Source organism: Excalfactoria chinensis, chromosome 5 (genome assembly GCF_039878825.1).
Source record: "Excalfactoria chinensis isolate bCotChi1 chromosome 5, bCotChi1.hap2, whole genome shotgun sequence".
NCBI classification, from domain to species: domain Eukaryota; kingdom Metazoa; phylum Chordata; class Aves; order Galliformes; family Phasianidae; genus Excalfactoria; species Excalfactoria chinensis.
In genome coordinates this window covers 33,010,369-33,031,698 of record NC_092829.1, presented here as the reverse complement: position 1 = coordinate 33,031,698, position 21,330 = coordinate 33,010,369, and the positions used below count along the sequence as shown (strand labels likewise).

The 21,330-nt window shown below is 42.6% G+C and overlaps 1 protein-coding gene across 1 annotated transcript in view; it reads left to right on the top strand.

The window, feature by feature from the left end:
- MAPKBP1 (mitogen-activated protein kinase binding protein 1) overlaps positions 1-21,330 on the top strand; it is a 92,642-nt gene that overhangs the window by 39,036 nt on the left and 32,276 nt on the right. Inside the window, exons 3-13 of the mRNA XM_072337677.1 lie at positions 8,839-8,901; positions 9,502-9,559; positions 12,500-12,670; positions 14,022-14,159; positions 15,221-15,403; positions 16,005-16,022; positions 16,437-16,597; positions 18,654-18,843; positions 19,766-19,912; positions 20,769-20,953; positions 21,064-21,155. Of these exons, the coding sequence (XP_072193778.1) occupies positions 8,839-8,901; positions 9,502-9,559; positions 12,500-12,670; positions 14,022-14,159; positions 15,221-15,403; positions 16,005-16,022; positions 16,437-16,597; positions 18,654-18,843; positions 19,766-19,912; positions 20,769-20,953; positions 21,064-21,155 (1,406 nt within the window). The remainder of the gene's footprint in view (positions 1-8,838; positions 8,902-9,501; positions 9,560-12,499; positions 12,671-14,021; positions 14,160-15,220; positions 15,404-16,004; positions 16,023-16,436; positions 16,598-18,653; positions 18,844-19,765; positions 19,913-20,768; positions 20,954-21,063; positions 21,156-21,330) is intronic.

Genomic DNA, 21,330 nt, shown 5'->3' with positions numbered 1-21,330 from the left:
ACTCTTAGTTTGTCTGCGGCTCCACGTTACTTCTGAATCAGTTTTTTATGGTGTCTTTTTATGCATGTTAGATGTTAGTTCCTTGATTTCTTTGTTATTCCAGTTTTGTGCAGCTCCCATGTCTCTGTTTTTTTAACTGTTCGTGATTTGGTCCCAGCTGGGCAAGTTTCTGCTGCCAAGCATGTGCCTTACCTCTTATCAGCCTGTGCCTCTGCTCTTCTGTGCGGTGCCTTATCTGTCCACTTATCAAGGCCTCTGCTATTGTGGTGCACCTGTGTTTATCTCCACTACATGATTGTATTGGTTGTAAATATCTCATTTTACATAAAGTAACTGCTTCTTACTGTTATTTATATAACCTGTGGGCATATCACAGAAACAAAACAAAACAACAAAACCAACCCCCAAAACAGAGGTAGAACAAATTAGCCACGGACACCTGGCCAGTTAGAGAAATTGCTGTCACAGCTAAACCGAGTAAAACAAAACTATGGGCAAGTCAAGAGTTCAGACAGCAGATCTGACAAGCCTGAGGCCTTTCAGACTTTGTGTATAGCTCACAGCCTGATGCTGAGGCTGTACTGTTGCAGCAGTACTGTACTACAGAGCCTACATCATTAGCAACTTCTTCATCCTCCTCCCCCAGACACAAGGATTTTGGCACCTCTGATTTTTTACTTGTGCTGTGGAGGACAAATCTGTCAGCCAGATGCTGATGGAAGAGGGACTGGCTATTGCAAGCAAGTGGCAGGGTGGAGCATGACTGGGGAGCAGGAGATCCCTGAGGCAGGTGCCTTGGCTGCTCTGTAAAGATTTAGAGTTGCTCTCTTCTGCTTGTTGATGCCTGTGGCAGCTGTAACTTTGGGTGAAACCCTCAGTGTATGGAGATGAGCCCTTTCTCAAGAATTAACAACGCAATATGCTGTGATTCTGTAGCATCCATCCTGGAAAAAGTTGCATTCCCTGCCTTGTCACAGAGCTTTTCAGCTATGCAGCCACATTCTGGTTCTCTATTTCAGTCATCTTAGCAGCACCAGTCAGGTTCTGCTCAAGGCTCCATTTTCTACTGCTTCTCAGTCTCTCCTGTCTAACTGATGATCAGTGTGGTTTTATGTCATGAACTGTCTCAGTGAGCCTTTTTATTCCCCAGCCTTCCTATCGTCAGTTGCTCATTGCTCCAGCCCTCGAGGCTGCTGCTGATTTGTAGTGTTCAGTGGGTGTTTGTCAAGAGTGCTGAAATAAAACACAGTTCTGCAACTCCTACGCCTAGCCCAGTTGATTTAAAACTTCATGTAGGTGTATTACTGGCATTGCTTGCCTGCCTGAAGGGAAGTGAGTGGTCTGGGAGAGAGCACTGGAGGTTCTGTGTGTATTAGTCATGAGTCTTGTGTGTGTATGCGTGTGTGGGTATGTGTATTGGTGTGTGTGTGTTTGTCACCTATGTGTTATATCCTGTGAAGCTTTGTCAGACATGCAGACTAATGTACAATCCACATGTATGTGCAGCTGCTGGTATGCCAGGCTGTGTTCTTTGCCATAGGCCAGAGGAGATGGGCTGTTCCACAAGGCAGAGGAGATGGCCTCTCCTCAGTCACTCCAGGAGAGGGTTTTATCCAGTTTCCTAAGCAGCATGGATCTCATCTGTGAGGTTTTTCTTCCTCTCTTGTTTGTGGAGCATTGAAAGGAATCAGGATGTTCTGAAGGTAAGTTCCTGTTGAATCATTGGTGACTAGGCAGCCTTGAGCCATAATGATTGGAGTTGTTTTCGACTTTCTTGCTGCTGCAATGATTCCCAGTTGGTAAGCTGCTTTATACTTTGTGGTTTTCCTTTTGAGCCTGTTTCTCCCATTTTCTACACATGCACTTCTTGTCTACATCTTTCACAATAGTGGCCTGGCCCAGCTCTGCCCCCCAGTGAGGGTGCCTCCTGCTCTGTGGACATCCTCAATGTCCCCAGCACAGCTGTTGGTGTACGTCACTTGGTGGCAGGCCTGGAATGTTTCTTGTCCCTGCATTCATCTTGTGGGGTTACAAACATTGTTTTCCTGAACCATTATCCTGCACTTAGGCTTGAACAATTAAAGGGTGCCAGTCTTAAAACTCTTCTTCCTTCTGCTCTGTACCTGGAAAACAAACCTTGAGATAGCCTAAGCTGCTAGCTGTGTGCAGCATGAATTAGCGCTGGCAATGTGAGAGGCAGGAGCACTAAGCTCTGTCCCCTTCCCTGCAGTGCAGCCTGTGCACGTAGGCTGAGCTCCTGTTGACAGAAGGTGGTGAGGTGACAGCATCCTTGCCAGGTGGTGAGCGAAGTAGTTGTTTCTGTGCAGGCCATCAGGTCCTGCAGGCCCTGATTTTTGTGGGGGAGCATTTTGAAACCACAGTATTTAATGTTTTGATGTTGCAGAAGTCGTTCTCTTGCATTCTTTGTTCTTTTATCATGATGCACTGAAGGATGACTGGGAAGTGAGCTGTCTCTAGAATTACCCTGCCTCAGCTGAGGACAGTAATCAGAACACTGTCCTGTGGTTATGCAAAGCAAATGGTGCTGGACAAAGAGGCTATTAGGCTCCTTCTTCTTGTGTTCTCTCATACCAGGCTTGTCTGGCCTATCAGTAGTGAATGATGTGAGTTCAGCACATGCTGACTGGTGGAGAAGCAGAGGCTGCACTTGTGCATTTGAGGGTTATCCTTACAAATCCATCTTGTCAGTTCTGCTTTGCCTTGCAGACCAAACTTACTTTTCCTTTTCATGTGGGTTGGTGCAACCAGATTTCCTCAGTTTTCCTGCTTCTTTTAGGCATGGAAGAACTGTGGAGGGAAATGCCCTGTGGTGGCTATGTGGCAGGGGATGACATGGTGAGTCCACTGCTGTTTTAGATCCATTAATGTTTTGAAGCCCCCCCCCCCCAGTAACTTCTTCAGTTTCTCTCAGGAATTTTGGAATGGAGAAGTCTAAAGGTGCAAAACTAAATTTTTACAGCTCAATCTAAATGTTTAAGAGACCACTATGCAGGAGGGAGCTAACTGGCTAAAGGTTAGTGTGGATGAGGCCCTGCTGATGCTGGTAGACAGGTTAAAACCAGAAATCTTTCTCCCACTGCCTAAAGATGGCTCTGAAAGTTTCTGGAGGCTGAAAGAGTAGTCTAGGAAGTGTCTTTACAATCTGCTAATTTCTTCCCTAGGCATGTGCATTCCTCCCCTGTTAGAGGCAAGATACTGAACTTAAGTTTGTTCTAGTACTGCCATTTGTGTGGTTTTGGAGCAGAGCCTGCTTAGTCCTGTATTTTTGCTCCCAGTCCTGCAGGTTTGGGGTGTCACCCAACCTTTTAAGCAGAACAAGTGTGTTCCTGGTTAGCAACCAGAAATTCCTATGCTTTTAGCCTAGAGACTCTTAAGTATATTGATTGTTTTCTTTTTTACAGTGGATTTCTTGTTTGTCTTTCCAATAGTGTGTGTTTGGTCCTGAAGTATGAATTTCTCTGCATCTGATTCCCAGCCTTCTTGGTTGTGGTTTGGTGCAGGGAGTTCTGAGGGTTTTTATTCTCAGGCAGTGATACCCAGTTCCTAACCTTTCAACAGATACGCCTTTCTTCTCAGAACGCATTTAATTAATATAGCCTGAATGAAAATACCTATTCAGTTACATAGCCAGTGTGCACATCCTCTCTCATCACTGTTAACCCGCGCCCAGTACTGGCTGTGAATTAAAGCAGCTTTTTGGTGGAAAGAGTTGCCACATAGAAAATTAACACCAGCTTTTGTAGATACTGCTTCACTCTGATCGAGCTTCCCTTGGCAACCAGTGCAGTGTAAAAAAAAAAAGATTTTGTTCTTATCAATGCCTGTTTTCTTTTTCATGAGTTTTGTGCGTAGGAAGCTGTTGCAGTCTCATTTGAATAACTTTAGGGGAGAGAACAGAGGCTGAACCAGAAATTGAGAAATGGACCGATTCTGAAGGAATGGGATTGCTTGTTCTTTTTGTTTATTCTTGCAGCATTGAGGAAAGAGGCTGCTTGTGGGGAAGGCCAGAATTTGTTTTCTCAACTTCATGGAATTTTTTCTCCACACAGCATTTTCTTTACAGCATAGGTTATATACTTGTGGGAGAGAAGGACTTGACCCTTGAACTCCAGCTCCAGTTCTGTGTTCTGCAATATATGGCAACAGTGAGTTGATGAATAACTTGGTAAAGGAATACTGTCACTGACTTCTCGTTTTCCTTATCTCCTTGGAGAGGTGGATGTCCTGCAGAGAAAGGAAGGAAGAAAACTGACTTCTGAAGAGATCTTCTTGACACTAGCTTGCTAAAGAAGGATGGGGGGAAGGCAGCTATGACTAGTGAGGTGTGCAGGGAACAAAGGGACAATGAGGAAAGAGTAAAATGTTGACAAACTAGGATTTGGGGAAGAATCGGAGTAGAACTCTGAGGAGGAGAGACCAGAAGTAAGGGGGAGGGAAGGGCATGGAGTGATCTGCTTCTGCATAGTGAGTCAGATACTTCATGTAAATGTGATACTGACGTTCAATTCCTCCTCATTCCTGCTTCTATATTTAGCGTATGGAAATTGCTTCTTTTATTTTTATATATATTTATATATACATATATATATAAAAATATATATATATATTTTTCCCACTGGAGCCAGCGGGAACTGTTCAGACATTTCCCTCTTCCTTTGAAGCAACACCAGCTTTTTATCTGCGTATGTGGTGCATGGTTGTGCATATGTAATATGGGGTTTGTGCATTCAAGGAGGTTTAGAAAACTGCCAGAAACCTTTTCCTGCTTTCTTATTGGCTGACCCGGGTGACCTCCCTGTTGCTGCAAAAGCCTTTAACATAGCTGTGATAGCCAATTCTGGCCTTTGTAATTGTTGAGGTTACCTGAGTGCTTGCTCCACCAGGAAGTGGAGACCTGGGAGAGATTCCACAGCTGCTTTGTCTTTAAAAGCTGCTTGCATCAGGATGGTGTTACTTGAAGGTTGTGGGTGACGTTGTGGATCTAGGAATAAACCTTTAAATATGTATGCAATTGTCAATGGTCTCTGTAGGAGCCAGTGTACAAACAAGCAGGACACTTGATCTTAGCTGGCTGGTTAGATGGTTTGTACAACAGTAATCTGTACGGCAATGAACAGCTTCTATAAATGTCTTGGAAATCAGACTGTACTAGTGCATGAAAAGGTGATGCTGTCATCGAGCTGTGTGTGCAGCTGTGAAGAAGGTAGTGGAGTTTGTGCTGAAACAAGATTGCTAGCAGCACTGACCTTTGGAACAGCTAGTGTGCATCATGGTGGCTATTGGTTTAGGTCCCAGATCAAGTGCTTTTGGAGCTGGTGTTAGTTTTCATGTTGTCACTAGCATTTAAAAAGTACTCTTCTGACAAAGGTGTCTTGAACTTAATTTGTTTTGACAGGTTCAGTTTGGGAAGTGGTGACGTGACCATTATGGAAGTGCATGTTTGAAGCATTTTACTTGGTCTGCATTCACAGCTGGAAGCTAGGAACAAAAAGATCAGTACTCTCTTCCCTTATGTCCTTTGCACCTCTTTTGTCACTGAAATGCTGAGTGAAGTCTTATAAAACTGCAGAAAATGGGGGGTAGGACAGATAGATGACTGTATGCTCTTGTGTGCAGTTAATTTTCCATGGTAATTATTTTTATTATTTTAACTAAGATTAAAGCTGACCTGAATAGAATGGAGTAGGTATTTTGAGTCTCCTGAGGGCTTGGCAGCAATAATGAAATTGGAGGAAGCCTAGAATAGGTGGGTCAATGATCTTGACCATTCCTTGTCTCCATTCCTTTTATTTTGCTACACCAAGTTACTTTGCTAAAACAAAGCACAGCCAGAGTACTCATGAACTCTCATCTCCATTGTTTGGGAACTGCTGCAGGTTCTGCTGAAGAATGACTTGCCAAGTTATATGAGGTGGAGGAACTGCTGTGGGGCTGTGAACTGCCAAGTGCCTGAACAGGCACTGAGGCTGCCCTGAGCGCTCCGGAGAGGCTGAAGTGGTAAAAGCAGTTAACCTCTGCTCTTTGTGTGGATGTGTCCTCTGAAGTGGAGAGGACTACACACCTTTCCAGGCATTCTGAGATTCTGAGATGGGGCAATTTGTCAATGTTAGGTGCTCCTCACTCCCTAGTCAGTACTTGTGTCTTGCTGCAAGATCTATGGGTTGTGGCCTCCCATCCTGGTACATAAGATATCTGCGGCATTAGCTGGAGCCTGCATTGCTCTTGTGTGCAGCAGACAGGAAGGTGATGGTGGAAAGCATAGCAGTGGGGTGGTTTTTGTTGGATAGCAAGAAAGAAACTTGCAAGAAAGAAAGTTGAAGAGGCTTCTTTAGCTTAGCCAAATGACTTAATTGGAATATGAGTCCATAACTGATTAGCAAGTCTAGTTTACAGCTCAACATAACCATGTGCAATCTTTTTTTCGGTAAGTCTATGGGTTAAAGATACTTTTTTGTGGCATTAGTCAATATTTGCAGGCTAGTACAGAGATACTCTTATTTCTAAAATTCTTTTTTCCTCCTCTTGCTAGAGTTTATTCATTATGAGTTCAAGTCAGTGAGCAAAAAGTGTTTCTTAGGACAGAGTTAAAATACCCATGTCTGTGACTGCTGCTGTGGGACTCTAACCTGTGCGGCTCTTGTAGTAGTTTGTCAGTTATCCCTGGTATTGAGGTGGTTGTCCCTTACCTTCCCACTGGAGATCTGGTCATCACTGGGAGCCAATAAGGAGAAATGAAGGCAGGTTCACAGGGGGACTACCAACTATGGAGCTCAGCTGAGCTAAAATTCATGACTGTGAGTGGTCAAAGGCTCTGTTCTGGAAGCTACTAACAGCAAAGAACTGGATCTTAGTGGCTCACTATACTAGGAAGTAGTTTGTTTATTTACCTGATTTGAAGACCATGGTTTGTTTTTTATATCTTTCCTGTGTTTTTAGACTGCCTTCAGTTCTGTGAAGTCATTTTCTTCTGCAGAATGTGTAGGAAATTCTTTTCCAGGATGTTGAGTCTTCCCTTTATTCTTTCTGATATTTTCTTTGAAGCTTATTTTTAGCAAAATTAATCATTGTCAATAACCCAACAGTATTTTAGACCATTAAACGTATCAAACTTAACATAGTGGAGTTTTACTTTGCTTTTCTGATTAGTTGGAGATTTGGGATTAGACAGATATTCACATCCGCTAACTTCCTATTCTATATCTGATGATTTACAAGGCTTAACCTCACTGGGCTTGTTAATGAATCACAAACCACCTGCTTCTTTACAGTAATCCTTCAGAAATTAATAGCATAGCTTTGACTTGAAACTCCAGATTGGTTCCCCAGGATAATAAGTATGGAAGGATCAATCTCAGTCTGAACAGATTCCTTATTTCCTCTTCTGCATTCTTGCACAGGATTGTATTTCCAGTCATGGCTGCTAGCCTTTACTGTTAAGAAAGCTTGATGCCTGTATTGCCATGGCCTTCTGCATGGGGCATGAATGGAGAATGATGGGAGGAAATGTAGAGTAGTCCACTCTGGGACATTTCTTGTGAATGGCTGGTGACTTGGAGGTTAAAGCTTTGGTAGCATCTGACTGGGTCTGCTTTGAACTAGTGAAGTTAATGGAATATGACTGCTTCCACCAGGGACTTTCAGCTCAAAGCCTTGGTGTGTCAGTACTCCTTCCTGTTCTCTTTGCCATTTCAAGATGTAAGTTGCTTCTGGCAGGTAGCCCTGCCAGACCATGTAAAGGGGATGCTGCCTGGCCCAGGGAAGGAGATGCAAGCCTCTGCAGAGATGGCAGAGGTGAGACCCTGCCAAACCTGGGCCTACAGCACTGTGAGCACCAAGTGCTGCTGGGATCCCAGAGAGGGTCCTGGGCAGTGTGGTGTCAAGCTGTGTCACTTGTTTGCTGCCTATGTTGGGATATTGTTACCATAATGCTTATGCTTTTGTCATATCCCTTGTCTACTTTGGACCAACTGTGCTACTTCTCTGTACGGTTCCTTTTTTCCTGTGACTGATGTTTGTGGCACATGTTGTGGATGAGCCTGAGTGTGATGGTGATACAAATGCAGTCCCTGGCAGCTAGGGCCGCTGGCAGCGGACCTTGGATATCTGGCAGTGCTCTGCTGGCATGGCTGTGAAGGAGGAGCCAGGACTCTGAGCATTGGCAGTGTATGTTAACAGTGTGAGAGACAAAACCCTCAATTTCTATTTTAGAGATGAAGTGAGAGATAGGACGCAGAGTCATTAGAGCAATTGCTGTTCTGCCTGAGGCCAGTTTTTCTTTCCTTTTATGCTCTCAGGAGCAAGTGGGAAAGACACTTTGGTAGTGGTGTTTGTTTTTTTTTTTGTTTTAAATGTAACCAGTGGCTACTGCTCTCTTCTACCAAACAAGTGCTGTTACATGAGGATTTTTGAAACTTTGTTGGGTGCTTATGGGGAGTGGAGAAGATGCCTGACCTGGAAATGTTTCAGGCTGCTTGTGGTGGGTTGGTACATATGGTTGTTTTTATGGCAGGGGACTTAATCTATTAGAGCCATTGCATAGACTCATCATTAACCTTTCTGTCCAGCATGAGCAATCAGAGACTTACGGCTTACAAATGCAGGAAAGGTAATTTTTATGATACTAGCACACAGAACACCTCCATATGGGAGAGATTTGTGATTCTTCCTTTGTATTTCCTGGAAGGCCAAAGCTCAGCTTGTGAAGTTAGGGGATGGAACATCTTTCTGAAGCTTTGTACACTGCTGTTCTGTCAGCAAGGACAGCTCTTTGTTTTTCTTTATAGATACACTTACTCAAACTTTTTTTCTTCCATCTAGGTGTGTTGTTGTGCTGTTCAACCCTAGAAAAAATAAGCAACACCATATTCTAAACAGTTCCAGGTGAGTAAAGTTTCAAGCTAACTTGGCTCTCTGTAGGAAGTGGATTTCAAGTTTTTTAAGGCTTGAGCAAAGTATAGGAACTTCTGTTGCTCCCAGCTAATCCCCTCCGTGAGAGTTGCCTGCTGGCTTAACTCTACCTCCTTCTGATGTAGGGTGCTGTTATTGATGAGGCAACAGCTCATAAATTTTGTGGCCCCATGAGGAACTGTCATCAGGCACAACTTGGAAGAGGCCTTGCAGGAACTTATTTTGGTATCTGTATGGTTTTTTGTATTTTTTTTTTCCTCATGTGAAACTGTGGCCTCATTATTGGAGTCAGAACTCACACTGGTCCTGTGTCTAGAATAAAGACACGAATATGAGGGTGAACCTCAATATTTGGAGTGTGTCCAGTGCTGTAGGCATACTGCTAGAGATTTGGGCACCAGGGAATCCCCAGGGCAAGTGTTAAGACTTCTAGTAAAGCAAAACTATTGTGTCAGGCTAGTATGTATGATTTGAGTCTCTTTCCAGTTTGTCCCAGCCTACTCCCCAATCATGATGTATTGAAATGAAATCATTTGTTGGAAATGTTTCTCAGTGTCATTTTCTCTGTTTTAGGAAAACAATTACAGCACTCGCTTTCTCTCCAGATGGAAAATATTTGGTTACAGGAGAGGTAAGTGTGGGAGAAGAGAGGCACACCTTGTCTAGCCCATTTTAAAGCATGGCAGAGAGTGTTAGAAAAAACAAACCAGTGAACAACAGCCTTTGCCAAGAGAAACTTATCTTAATATTGCATCTCGTGAAGGACTGATCAGGTTATGGGCAGCTCTGGATGGTCTTGCTGGCAGTTTTTTAGTGTGCTTTTTTTTCATTAGCTTAGGGGATGAATCTTCTGCAGTGGCTTGTGTGGGCTGAAGGTAGACTGGAAATAAGTGAGAGGGCACACACAGTGTGGCTCTACTCTAGCACGGTGAAGAATACTTGGATGGCCCTTAATCTTAAACAGAGTTTGAGGTTGAACTGTGTTGTGCAAAAAGTGAAAAGTACGTATGGACTGGAGCTTTTGGAATAGTGACAGAAGATCTGAGTGCCTGTGGTTTGGCATTGTATGTTTGACTGGAGGTGACAATTGCTTCCTCTTTTCAAACATGCCTAAGGGGGGGAATATGGATAACTGCACTGCATGTGTGTTGTGCATTGGAAGCTCAAGACCTGGAGTGTGTGTCATGAATTTGGAATTGCTGGATGTTAGAAATGTACAGAAATCTTCACTGTCTCTCTTAGGATTGGGCTCAGTTTGCTCTTTTTTGAGATTAATGGTAGTTTACCACTAGTCTGTGCCTCTTGAAGACATGGAAAGCAAGCATGTGTGAAACAGGTCCCCTCCCGAGCCTTGGCCACAGAAGGAAGAAATATATCACAGCTCTGTGTTCAGGCTGTCAAGAAGGTGGCTGTGCACTTCAGGTGTCCCTAGAGCAGTCATTGCAATGGCAGCTGTCATGTCAGTGGGTGACTCCCCATCAGGGCCAAGGATGGAAGCAGTAGTGTTTCAGGACAGAGGCAGACTTGATATCTCCCCAGCCCCTCCACCCCCCAAGATTTTCCATCAGAGCTTCTATACTGTAGTGTGTTCTTAGTGCCTCCTTATACTCTAGAAGTCTTAAGGTAAGTATATAAAAGCGTTGTATGTTTACATGTAATTTTCTTTTCTGTATGCATAAGGAAATTTAAAAAAAAATAAAAATCCGTGTTTTTTGTACCTCTCTGCTGCTCTATTTATTCATGTGGAATAGGAAGAGAAATGAAAAATGATGTGGATATTTTTCTTACTGACAACCTAAGATTTTCAGCTCAACACTTTACTAGGGAAAATGACAAGTTTTTATTTTTATTTTGGTTGGTTGTGTTTGTTTTTTTTTTTTTTTTTTTTTTCCAGTTATATGTGAAAATTTTGTCTTTTTTTCAGTGTTGCTGCAAAACATGTCTCACTCTGTCATAGGACCATTTCTCTTTTTGGTATCCTCCCACGTGCCTCCCATCTGAGATATTACTTGGTGGAGTAGTGTCCCCTGCTGGTGTCAGCAGTCTCTTCTTACTTTGTCCTATGGGCGGTCCCACAGGGAAATGCATACTGAATTAACTATGTCGAACTGGCTTTTAGCAGCCTCATGTTAATACTGCCTCGTTCCATTTCAACTTCTTGCGTGACTGGCTTTTCAGGAAGGAGAGCACAGAGGCTTATCCTTGGCCTTCCATATGCATCAAATGTCTTTTGAATATTTCATATATATTTCACATATTTTTAACTTTCTTCCTGTGGTGGCATAAATTCCTCATGTATGGGAACCATACAGAGCTTGCTTTTGGTGAGCATTTGTTATGAATATGAATTCAATTTGTTAAAGTTTCTAAGTATCTTCTAAGATGCTGAGAAGTATATATGTGTGTGTGTGTGTACATATATATATATACATGTATATATGTGTTTAAGGGCAGTAATTGCTTGGAAAAGCAACTGATTTATCTCACAGTAACATCTTGACAGCCAACTTGAGACCTGAGCTCTGTCTTGCAGGGGAAAGAACTGTAACAAATGCAGCAAAATCTGACCATAGCACTTTTCCAGGCTACACACAGTCACTTGGCAAAGCTTTTGGACAAGACAATTAAACATTCACAGTTCTGAGTTATCAAAGCTTTCATTTCTCTTTCTTGTCATAAAAGTTGCCTCTGCTACACAATCAGATGACTTAGCCATGATCAGAAAAAGTACCATTTTGCCTCGTTGCCATGGAAATATTATTTTGCAAGCTACTGGTTTGGCAGATTGCAATGTGAAATCATGAATAGGTTCTGGAGTAGAATTTGCTAATCAGACACATTCTTGGCCAATGTTTCAGCTCATCTGCTGCTTCTTGTTTTATTTTGGTTTAATAACAGATAAAAAAAAAGAATTGTCTGGCAGAAGTTGCTGAATTGACATTTCTGAAGTCTGTGAGTTTTTCTTTCTCTGGAGAAGAAGTGTAAAAAACAAAGAGGGTCTGTTACCTCAGTGTCTTTTTTCTTCATCACTACCTTGCTTACATTCTACCAGCTTGCATTCATCTGTGTTTGTTACCTTCGTGACAGAAATGGTGCCTTCCTGAAATGCTATATGATAATTAATATGAACATTCACGTCATGTTTTTGTGTGGCATGACCTGATTTGAGATCTCTGATGTCCACATTGCATTAGGCAGTTCACTGAGTCCAGAGATGCTGTGTCACATCATCCTCATCAGAGACTGGCTGTGAATTCCCATTGCAAACATAAGGGATATGCATGAAAAGTAGTGTTACAGACTTTGGCTGTTTTGTGAGAAGAGTAAGAAAAAGACTAAAGCAGGAGATATAGTCTTACTTTTAAGACACTTCAGACACCTGTTCAAGTGCATATTTTCATTTGGTTGTCAGTCTCAATATGGGCTTTAAAGATTTGCAGGAACTCAAGTCTAATCTCAACCTCCTGCAATTTCAGTATATGGACATCTTTTTCCAAGCCACCCTCCCCATATGTATCAGAACCCACCTCAGAAGTTAATGTTTACTGTTCTCTGTTGTTCTCCCCTCCAGAGCGGGCACATGCCAGCTGTTCGGGTGTGGGATGTGGCCGAACGAACCCAGGTGGCGGAGCTCCAGGAGCACAAGTACGGGGTGGCCTGTGTGGCATTCTCTCCCAGCTCCAAGTACATTGTGTCCGTGGGGTACCAACATGACATGATAGTCAACGTGTGGTCATGGAAGGTAAGCTCTCCAGGAGGCTGGGTGGGCAATAGTATTGCTAAATTAAAAAGAGCAGACAGTCTGTCAGTAACCTATTTTGGTTCCATCTTGCTTCCAGCCTCTATTTTATTATTATCTTCTTGACATTCATAGATGCAGACAAGTTTGGACATGACGGAGCTCCAATCCCTTGGGGGTGGTCTAAATCACTTTGCTGAAGGGGTATTCTCTATACTTGGAGACGTGTGACATCTTGCTGTCCTGTCAGAAGAGCCTGAACTTTGAAGCCTTGGCAAAGCCTTGTGCTTTCCTAAAAGCTTATTAGAAAAACAATTCATGAGATTGAGGAAGGAAACTTTCTTCAGCCAGTGATTCCTCCTTGTGATAGTGGATGCACCTGGCTCATTTGACTTTCATTGTTTTGGGGTTTTTAATACTTTAATTCGTTTGTTGATGATTTGGAATGGGAACTTATAGAAGGCATGGTGGGTGAAAGCTGATGTAGGCCAAATGTCTGCCATTAGGTTGGGGCAACAGTCTGTGGAAAGAAAAACTGTGTCTCATCCTTTAGAAAATATTTGTGTGTGCTGCTTGCTTGTCTATTAAAAAAAGCAAAACAACCTCTTCCTAAAAGCAGCAGTCATAAATAGTACACTTTTGCCAGCTGTGTGCTACAGCACTGAAAACCCACCACAGACAGAGGAGAAAACTTTTTAATTCACTATTCTCATCATTGGAGAAAGGCGAGGAGAAGGTAGACTAAAGTTCTTTGACCTTTTGAGGTGCATAGAGAAGTGCAGCAGGTTTTGCTTTGTATTTTGCAGTACAGACATGGTCTTTTTGTGTTTTGGATCTTTCCATAAAGCTTCCTGTCTTGAAGGAGAAGAGAGAATTCATGAAGGAACAAGTACTGTTTTCCTTATGGAAAATACCTGTCCCCCAGCTCAAATGGTTTGCCCACATTACTGTCTGGAGGCTGGGAGAGCTCCTCCTTGTGCTGGTTTATGGCCTGCCTTCCTGTTTAGAAAGGGAAATGGATTTGCTCTGAGTTCTCTGTGATGGGGCAACCAGCATATCAAGACTCAAACGGCAAGTTCCTGTAGGCAATAGTGCAGGACTGCTGACTTTTTCTCAGTCTCAGTCCATGTGAAAGAGGGAATTGAATGTAAATGTGAATTGTTCTACCTGCCAAATCAGCCCTCTCAGCTTCCTCTGAGGAAGTTGTATTCAGAAGTGAAAAATGTTGAATGGTGCTACTGCAGCACTTGTAATGAATATGTACCTGTAATTGGAATGAGTTTCCTTTGCTTCTGAGCAAAATAAGTAAATAAATAAATAAATAATCAAGCTATCTAAATGATTGTATTTCCAGAAAAACATTGTAGTGGCAGCCAACAAAGTCTCAAGTAAAGTGACAGCCGTATCATTCTCAGAGGACTGCAGTTACTTTGTCACTGCTGGAAATCGACACATCAAGTTCTGGTACCTGGATGACAGCAAGACTTCCAAGGTAAGAAAAAGGCCATTAAAAGACAAGCTGTGAACAAGTAATTTCATTTTATGGCAGGGTGGATTTTGTCTCAATAAGCCACAGTAACTGGGAATTCTCTGATTTTGCTAGAATCACAGAATCATGGAAAAGGTTGGAAAGGACCTCTAAGATTATCCAATTAAACCATTCATATTCCTTACTAAACCATGTCCCTCAGTACCACATCTAGATGGTTCTTGAACACCTCTAGTGGTGACTCAACCACCTCCCTGGGAAACCTGTTCCAGTGCCTGACCACCTTTTTGAAGAAGAAGGATCTAGCTGAAACTTGGAAAGAAAAGGAATAGAAAATTATAAATTTAGAAAGAAGAGGGGGAAGGAAAGGAAAACAAATTCAGGAACAGCTCCACATCCCTGGCTGTCAAGTTTTTATCTTTCTGTAGATTGATAGCAAATGCATGCTGCTAAGGCAGCTTGTTTTACCCTGTGCTGAGGCAGGGGCATGGCTGTTAGAGATGTACAGCATTTTACTTGTTCTATGGTAGTCAAATGTACAAAAGGAGAGAAAAAAGGTAGAAAAGAGCTGCAGCTATTGATATCCTTGCAGCACAGAAGTAGGGAGAGCTGTTTGATGTCAGTACAAGCATCTTAAGAAGTTGTGATTGTATTTCTGAGCAGTCAAATAAGTGTTTAACCTGGGGAACAGGAGTCAGTATATGCTTATTTTTTTGAGTGCTTATGAACAGATGTTCCTTCTTCATGCTTGGACAACCTGTTGACATTTGGTATAAATCACAGATTGACCATGAAAAGGTCAATGTTTGGAAGCCCATTTTTGGTGGCATTAATCATGTTCTGTCCCACTGAATTGTTAATACTGGTTATAAAATGCAACCAGTGGGTCCACCTACAGCAGGTAAAGCATGTCACTGCATATTCTTGTGGGCTGTTTGCAGTTCTTTTTCTTTGAGGCCTTTCAGTACTTAAGGCTTGATGCTGTTTCTCTTTTCTTGGGTGGAAAAAAAAAAGTCTTCCTAGAGTGCTTCACTGTTTCTAACAAACTGTATTTTTATTGATAGGTCAACGCCACAGTCCCCTTACTAGGTCGCTCGGGATTGCTTGGAGAACTGAGGAACAACTTCTTTGCAGATGTGGCATGTGGAAGAGGCAAAAAAGCTGACAGCACCTTCTGTATCACATCTTCAGGCCTGCTGTGTGAATTCAATGAAAAAAGGCTGTTAGACAAATGGGTGGAGCTGAGGGTGAGTTTTGTGTTTGCATGTTCTGTGATATTCATGCCTGCTGAAGCAGAGCAGGAACAACAGATAGTAAGAACACTTGGAGAGCACAAGCTAGTGAAAGTCATTGGGTCTCTGCCACTTTGTGGCTTATGTTAGTTGGAAAGCCAGACAAAAATGGCATTGATTATTGTCAAAGGGACCTTATTAATCACTGAGGGTCTTTCATTCTTAACTCTGTGTTACAGCCACTGCCTTTTGAAAAAGCAATGTCCTGAAGTAGCTTTGGCAACCCCTGTGTTGTCCCTCCTGGATTTTTCTGTGTAAGAAATAGCGTTAGAAGGATTCTAACTTCTGCTTTCTCTGCAGTGTCTAACCTGGCTTGCATCTCAGTTCTTGGTTTCCTAAGTAGTAGGTAGTGAATTTGGCTATTCTAAACCAGCAGGCCCATAGTTAAGAATTTTACAGGGTCTGTTTTCATTCACACTGATTGTAGGATGTTCACCTGAAAGGATCCAGCGTGTTAAAACCAAGACAAAAATCTTTCCATACTTTCTCTCAAGTGAAATGCCTCTTCTTTTCTTTCCTTTTTCTTCTTTAAACTCTGCCTTTCACTCTTGCTCAGAATACAGACAGCTTCACAGTAAGTTGGAAAACAGTTTTGCATTGAACTCATCCCCTTATCATCATGGTCCATTTTTTCCATTTTCTGCCCTTTGTATAGATACCATTGGAAGGGAGAGAATGATTTTATTTTTCTTTCTTGACCTCTTGGACAGGTAATGTATTGGTGCAGTAGTACAGGGTGAGGTCCTCCTTGCCTGCCAGCAGTGCTGGATGTCACAGAGCAAAGTTCAGAGCAAGGCTGAAGTAGAAGCTTTTCAGAAAAGAAACTTTGAATATTACGTTTTTCCTTACTCCCAGCGTTCAAGTTCATTTCACTTCTCCAACCATGATTCCTTTGTCTGTCAAGCTACTGTTCATTTTGTTGTGTGTTTGGTGACCTTTGAAGTGAGAGCACATTTCTTACAAGCCTTGTGTGCTATGTCCTCCTCAGACTACTGTGGCAAACTGCATCTCTGTGAATCATGATTACATCTTCTGTGGCTGCGCTGATGGCACCGTGCGGATTTTTAACCCTCTGAACCTTCACTTTGTCACCACACTGCCGAAGCCGCATTTTTTAGGAACAGACATCGCGAGTGTGACTGAAGCCAGGTACTGTGGAGAGGGCGGAAGTGGGCAAGGAAGGCTTGTATGGGTTAAAATTGTTCCCCAGACTTTTGCCATCTGCTAAGTGCTCTTTCTATGGACTAAAATAGGCAGTGTGTGGCAGACCCCCCTAGAACTGTAACAGCCTTGCCTGGAATGGGTTGGGCTACAGCCAAAAGCTGTTTGCTGGTTCACACAGCATGTCTTCTTTCTCATCTCCCTGGAATTGCTAATATCTGGCAGCTTTTTGGCAGTGGATGCAGTGAGCAGACAGGCAGAGAAGATATGGGATGCTGTGCCACACTTCAGTTGCCCTGTGCCATGGCACATCCTTTGCTTATCACTGGTGAATGTTGAAGACTCTCCTCTGTAGCAGCTTTCTTTTATTAACAGAAATCCCAGGCTCTCATGGAATGTTATTTCAAAGGCTTCCCTGCAGTCTTTTATGGAACAAGATCTTCTACTGTTGCCTTTGGTTTTTCTCCTCTCTATTTTGTACATTGTTGTCTTGTTTTCTTCCCTTGTGTCAGTATCTTCTGTCCTGTCTCTCAATTTCTGACCTTCTGAGATAGATGGATTATTTCCCTTTTTTTTTTCCTATCACTTTTTCCACTGCTGTCCCTAGTAGGGAAGGAAATCCAAGGGTGTATGAATCCAGCCATCATTCTTGTGGATATTTGGAGACAGAAACAATTTTTTCTTGGGTGTCTCAACAGACTTCCTCTAAACTTATTGGTAACTTGAGGAACAAGTTTAAATAATGCACTGTGTAGCTCTCTTTTAGGGTATCAGTGAATTGTGGCGGTAGGTCCAGTAATTGAGCTGGAAAGAGATCTATCTCAGCTTAAAGTTTATCATTTTTTGGAAGTGCTAAACCAAGCAATTGCATACACAGATCTTTTAAGAATTCTGTCTGCTGCTCTCTTTGTCAGTCAAGCTGAAACATTTGTGTGATTCTTCAACATGCATTCTTAGAGTAGGCTGCAATTTTAATTTTTTTATTACTTCCAAAGAAGCTTGAAAACACAGGACTCTTTATATCCATGTGAATGCCAAAGCCAGCTTTTAGTTGACTGCAGCTGCCCTCAGCTGTATTCATGACTTGATTTTTTGATAGGATCTGGGCTACACTCCTCCAGACCTCAAAGCTTTGCACTTGCAGTAGCAGGGCTCCAGTTGTCTGTTGTAATAGATACATTGGCCCTCATTCTTGCATCTCCATCAGTCCTTTTAAATTACCTATTGTTGACACTCTGTCAGTCTGCAATAATTATCTTACTCAATATTGTTAGCATCACTGTGAGACTTGGGAGATAGCTTCTTCTCTATGCGCATGCCAGCAGAAATTAATAGGAGGCTCCTGTTGAGGAGATACAGGGTTTGTGTAGCATGATCTTGTTGTGATGTGGTAAAGGGCACATTTCCTTATTCTGCAGAATTTTTCTGTATTTGAGTTTGCTTGCCTGCCTAGAAGGGGCTGCCTGTCTTCAGTTTCCTATCTCATGAGTGTTCCAAGCAGCCTTTGTGTGGGGCAGAGGTGAAAGGGAAGCATAACAGATAGGCAGCAACTGAAATGAATCATTCTTTGTCCACTATGCTGGTATGCTGTCTTTTGAATGTGGCAGTCTTCCCCACATTGCTGCAAAGGAGCAGTTTCTGCAATCAATAAACAAAAAGTAGCACCCACCAAAAGATGAACCTTCCTTTCTTTTGAGGTTGCTTGACTTGGATTTGCCACTTGGTTATGCACTGGTAAATGATGATGACCTCCAGTGATGATTAAGTATCCTCTTTGGTGGTCCTTCAGGGAGAGTGAAATGCCTATCTGTGGTGGGACTCTGGGTTGCATGGTAAGGGGAATGACTTTTGTTATGGCACTTCCTGGCTTTCCTTGGGGCTTTGCTTGTTCAGCAGACAGGTCTTCCCAGCCAACTGCTCTTTGTATGTGTATGAACAACTGTACTTTCCAAATCCCTGCAGTGAATCTGCACTCCTGTGCTTGACCTCCTTGCTCAAACTCCAGGAAAGCACAAGTTAACCAGGCTCTCCTCTCTTTGCACAGTCGTCTTTTCTCCGGTACGGCTGATGCGAAGTATCCGGACACAATTGCCTTGACCTTTGACCCCACCAACCAGTGGCTTTCCTGTGTATACAATGACCACAGCCTGTATGTATGGGATGTCAAAGACCCGAAGAAAGTGGGCAAGGTCTACTCGGCTTTGTATCACTCCTCCTGTGTGTGGAATGTTGAGGTAAAGACAGATGGGGATGTTGTCTCCAGGTATAAGACTTGGGTTGCAAATTGTGGCTGGGGAAGTAATCTGAAGAACTGCCAAACTTAAATGTAAACACTGAATGCAGAGAGAAGAAAATTGATTGATCTTTCCATCTGTGATTATTGTGGTTTTTATGGGGCTTGTGTTGGAGTTCAGTGTTACTGCATCTTGCTACTAAATCTTGCTACTAAAAGATGAGAAGTCAGAGAAGAGACTGAACTGTACAGAGCTGGACGGAGGGGCTTCTTTCACAAGTGCCCAAGAGTTTACTGCTGACTTCAAAAAAAGCTGCTTAAGGTCTGTGGGGGAGGAAGTGCTCCGAAGTCAGAGGAATGAAACAAGAAATCAGGTCTCAGCTCTGATCCTCATTAACCAATACTTCTTGCATTAGTCTCTCAAGTGGTTATTGCCTTCCATTTTATCTAGTTGACTTCCCTTGAATGGACATAGGAAAGGAGGATAGAGGAAACGGTACAATTGGTATGATGGTATATATCCTGACAGTGGTCAGGAAAGAGAAAAGTGGAAGGAAAGTAAGTGGGAAGAGGCTGAGAACTCTTCTTGTATACTGGGTAATTACATCTCTCCTCCTGGTTTAGAAATCCACATTAGTACTTGAAATTCTCAAACATTTCTGTGTAGCTTTTGAATAATTAGAAACAAAAAGACGCTGACACTGCAGGCTTCTACATTCAGGGAAGCATGTTTATAATCTTGATAACATTTCAAGTGAATGAGAAATTCTAGTTTGGGAACACATTTTCCTTAGGAGGATTTCTGTCTGTCTCTTGCTGTACCAGAATGGAGAGGACAGTTCTTTAATTTTGTTATGAAATTTGCTGCTGGTGATGCCAGTGCAGGGCAGTCACATTCAGAGGTTGATTTTGCCTGCCTTTAGATGTATCCTGAGGTGAAGGACAGCAATCAGTCATGCCTCCCCCCTGGATCTTTCATCACCTGCTCCTCTGACAACACCATTCGTCTGTGGAACACTGAGAGCTCCAACATTCATGGCACTGCCCTGCACCGCAACATCCTGAGCAATGTAAGATCCCAGGGTTTGAACTCCTCTTTGCCCTCAGGATTGTTTCTTTTTTAATACTTAAGTGTTTCCAAGTTAAGGCTCAAACTTCTCTAGACCTCTAAGTCAGTGAAGGTTTCTCTGTAAGTAGAGCAAATGTTTAGTAAAATATATGGAACTGAAGAAACATAAAGGGAGTATCATGTGTAAAGACAGTTTGTCTGAAATGGCCCTGGGGGACTGTTGCTTTTTCTGTAAATGACCCAAGGGTAGACTAAGTTTAGTCTTTTCCAAACTGCTTCATACCACATGCATCAGGAAAACTACTGCTCTTTTACCAAATCCCTGTGTTGTGTAACCACCTTGAGATTTATGTGGAAAGGGTGTATTAAACAGGACAAAGACTTGGGAAAACTGAATGAGAAATATTTTGCCCTCACCGTTGTCACTTGTGTTGAAAGATCTGTGAGCAAAGCAGCCCTGATCTTGCCTGTTCTCAGCAATTTATAGTGGAAAAATATTCTGCTATCCCTGCTGGAGGGTTCTCAAAAGGCATGGGTGTGCCTTAGATGGTCTTCTGGATTCCTACTGTATCCCCTACTATGTTGTAATTACTAATCTCAGAGCTTTCTTATTATGTGGGAGATACTGTTAATTTCCAGCCCAGAGGGGAATGGTTTGCAAGTGGTGGTTGTGAGCCACATCTGTAAGACTTCTCCCCTGCTGTATGAAAGGGATTAGGGATTTTAGCTGAAAGGCGTCACCGATTACAGAATTACTGCCAGAGAAGTTTTTATGTTGTCCAGAAGTCTGATTTGTAAGGATACTTCATTTTAATATTTTGTAACTAAATGTTTTTCTGGTTTATTGTTTCCCTCAGGACTTGATGAAAATAATCTATGTAGATGACAACACTCAGGTACTTCTGGACACAGACTACAACTCAGGGGGAAGTGCAGACAAAGCTGATACACAAGTGATGGACACAAAGGTGGGGATACGCACTGTCTGTGTGAGTCCCAGTGGGGAGCACCTGGCCTCGGGGGACAGGATAGGCACTCTCAGGTAATTGCATGGAACTTCTTGCACAGGATGAGAGCTGCATAGTCATGAAAATCAAACCCAGACCTTGCAGGTTTTATTAACATACTGAAATCAGTTGTATTATGTCTTAGGATATATGAATTGCAGTCTCTGCAGGAAATGCTGAAGGTAGAAGCCCATGACTCTGAGATTCTATGCCTGGAGTACTCCAAACCTGACACAGGTAATTGCAATTATTTCCCTCTACTGGGCCGGCAGAACCAGACTTTGAAAAATATGTGTTCCTTTTACTCTTCCTTGAAATACTGTAGGCTGGGATTTAAACTTGTTCTTTCTGTTGTTGTGTGAAACCTGAGGACATTTCTTTGTATCCATGCAATTCGCTATACTATAACGTT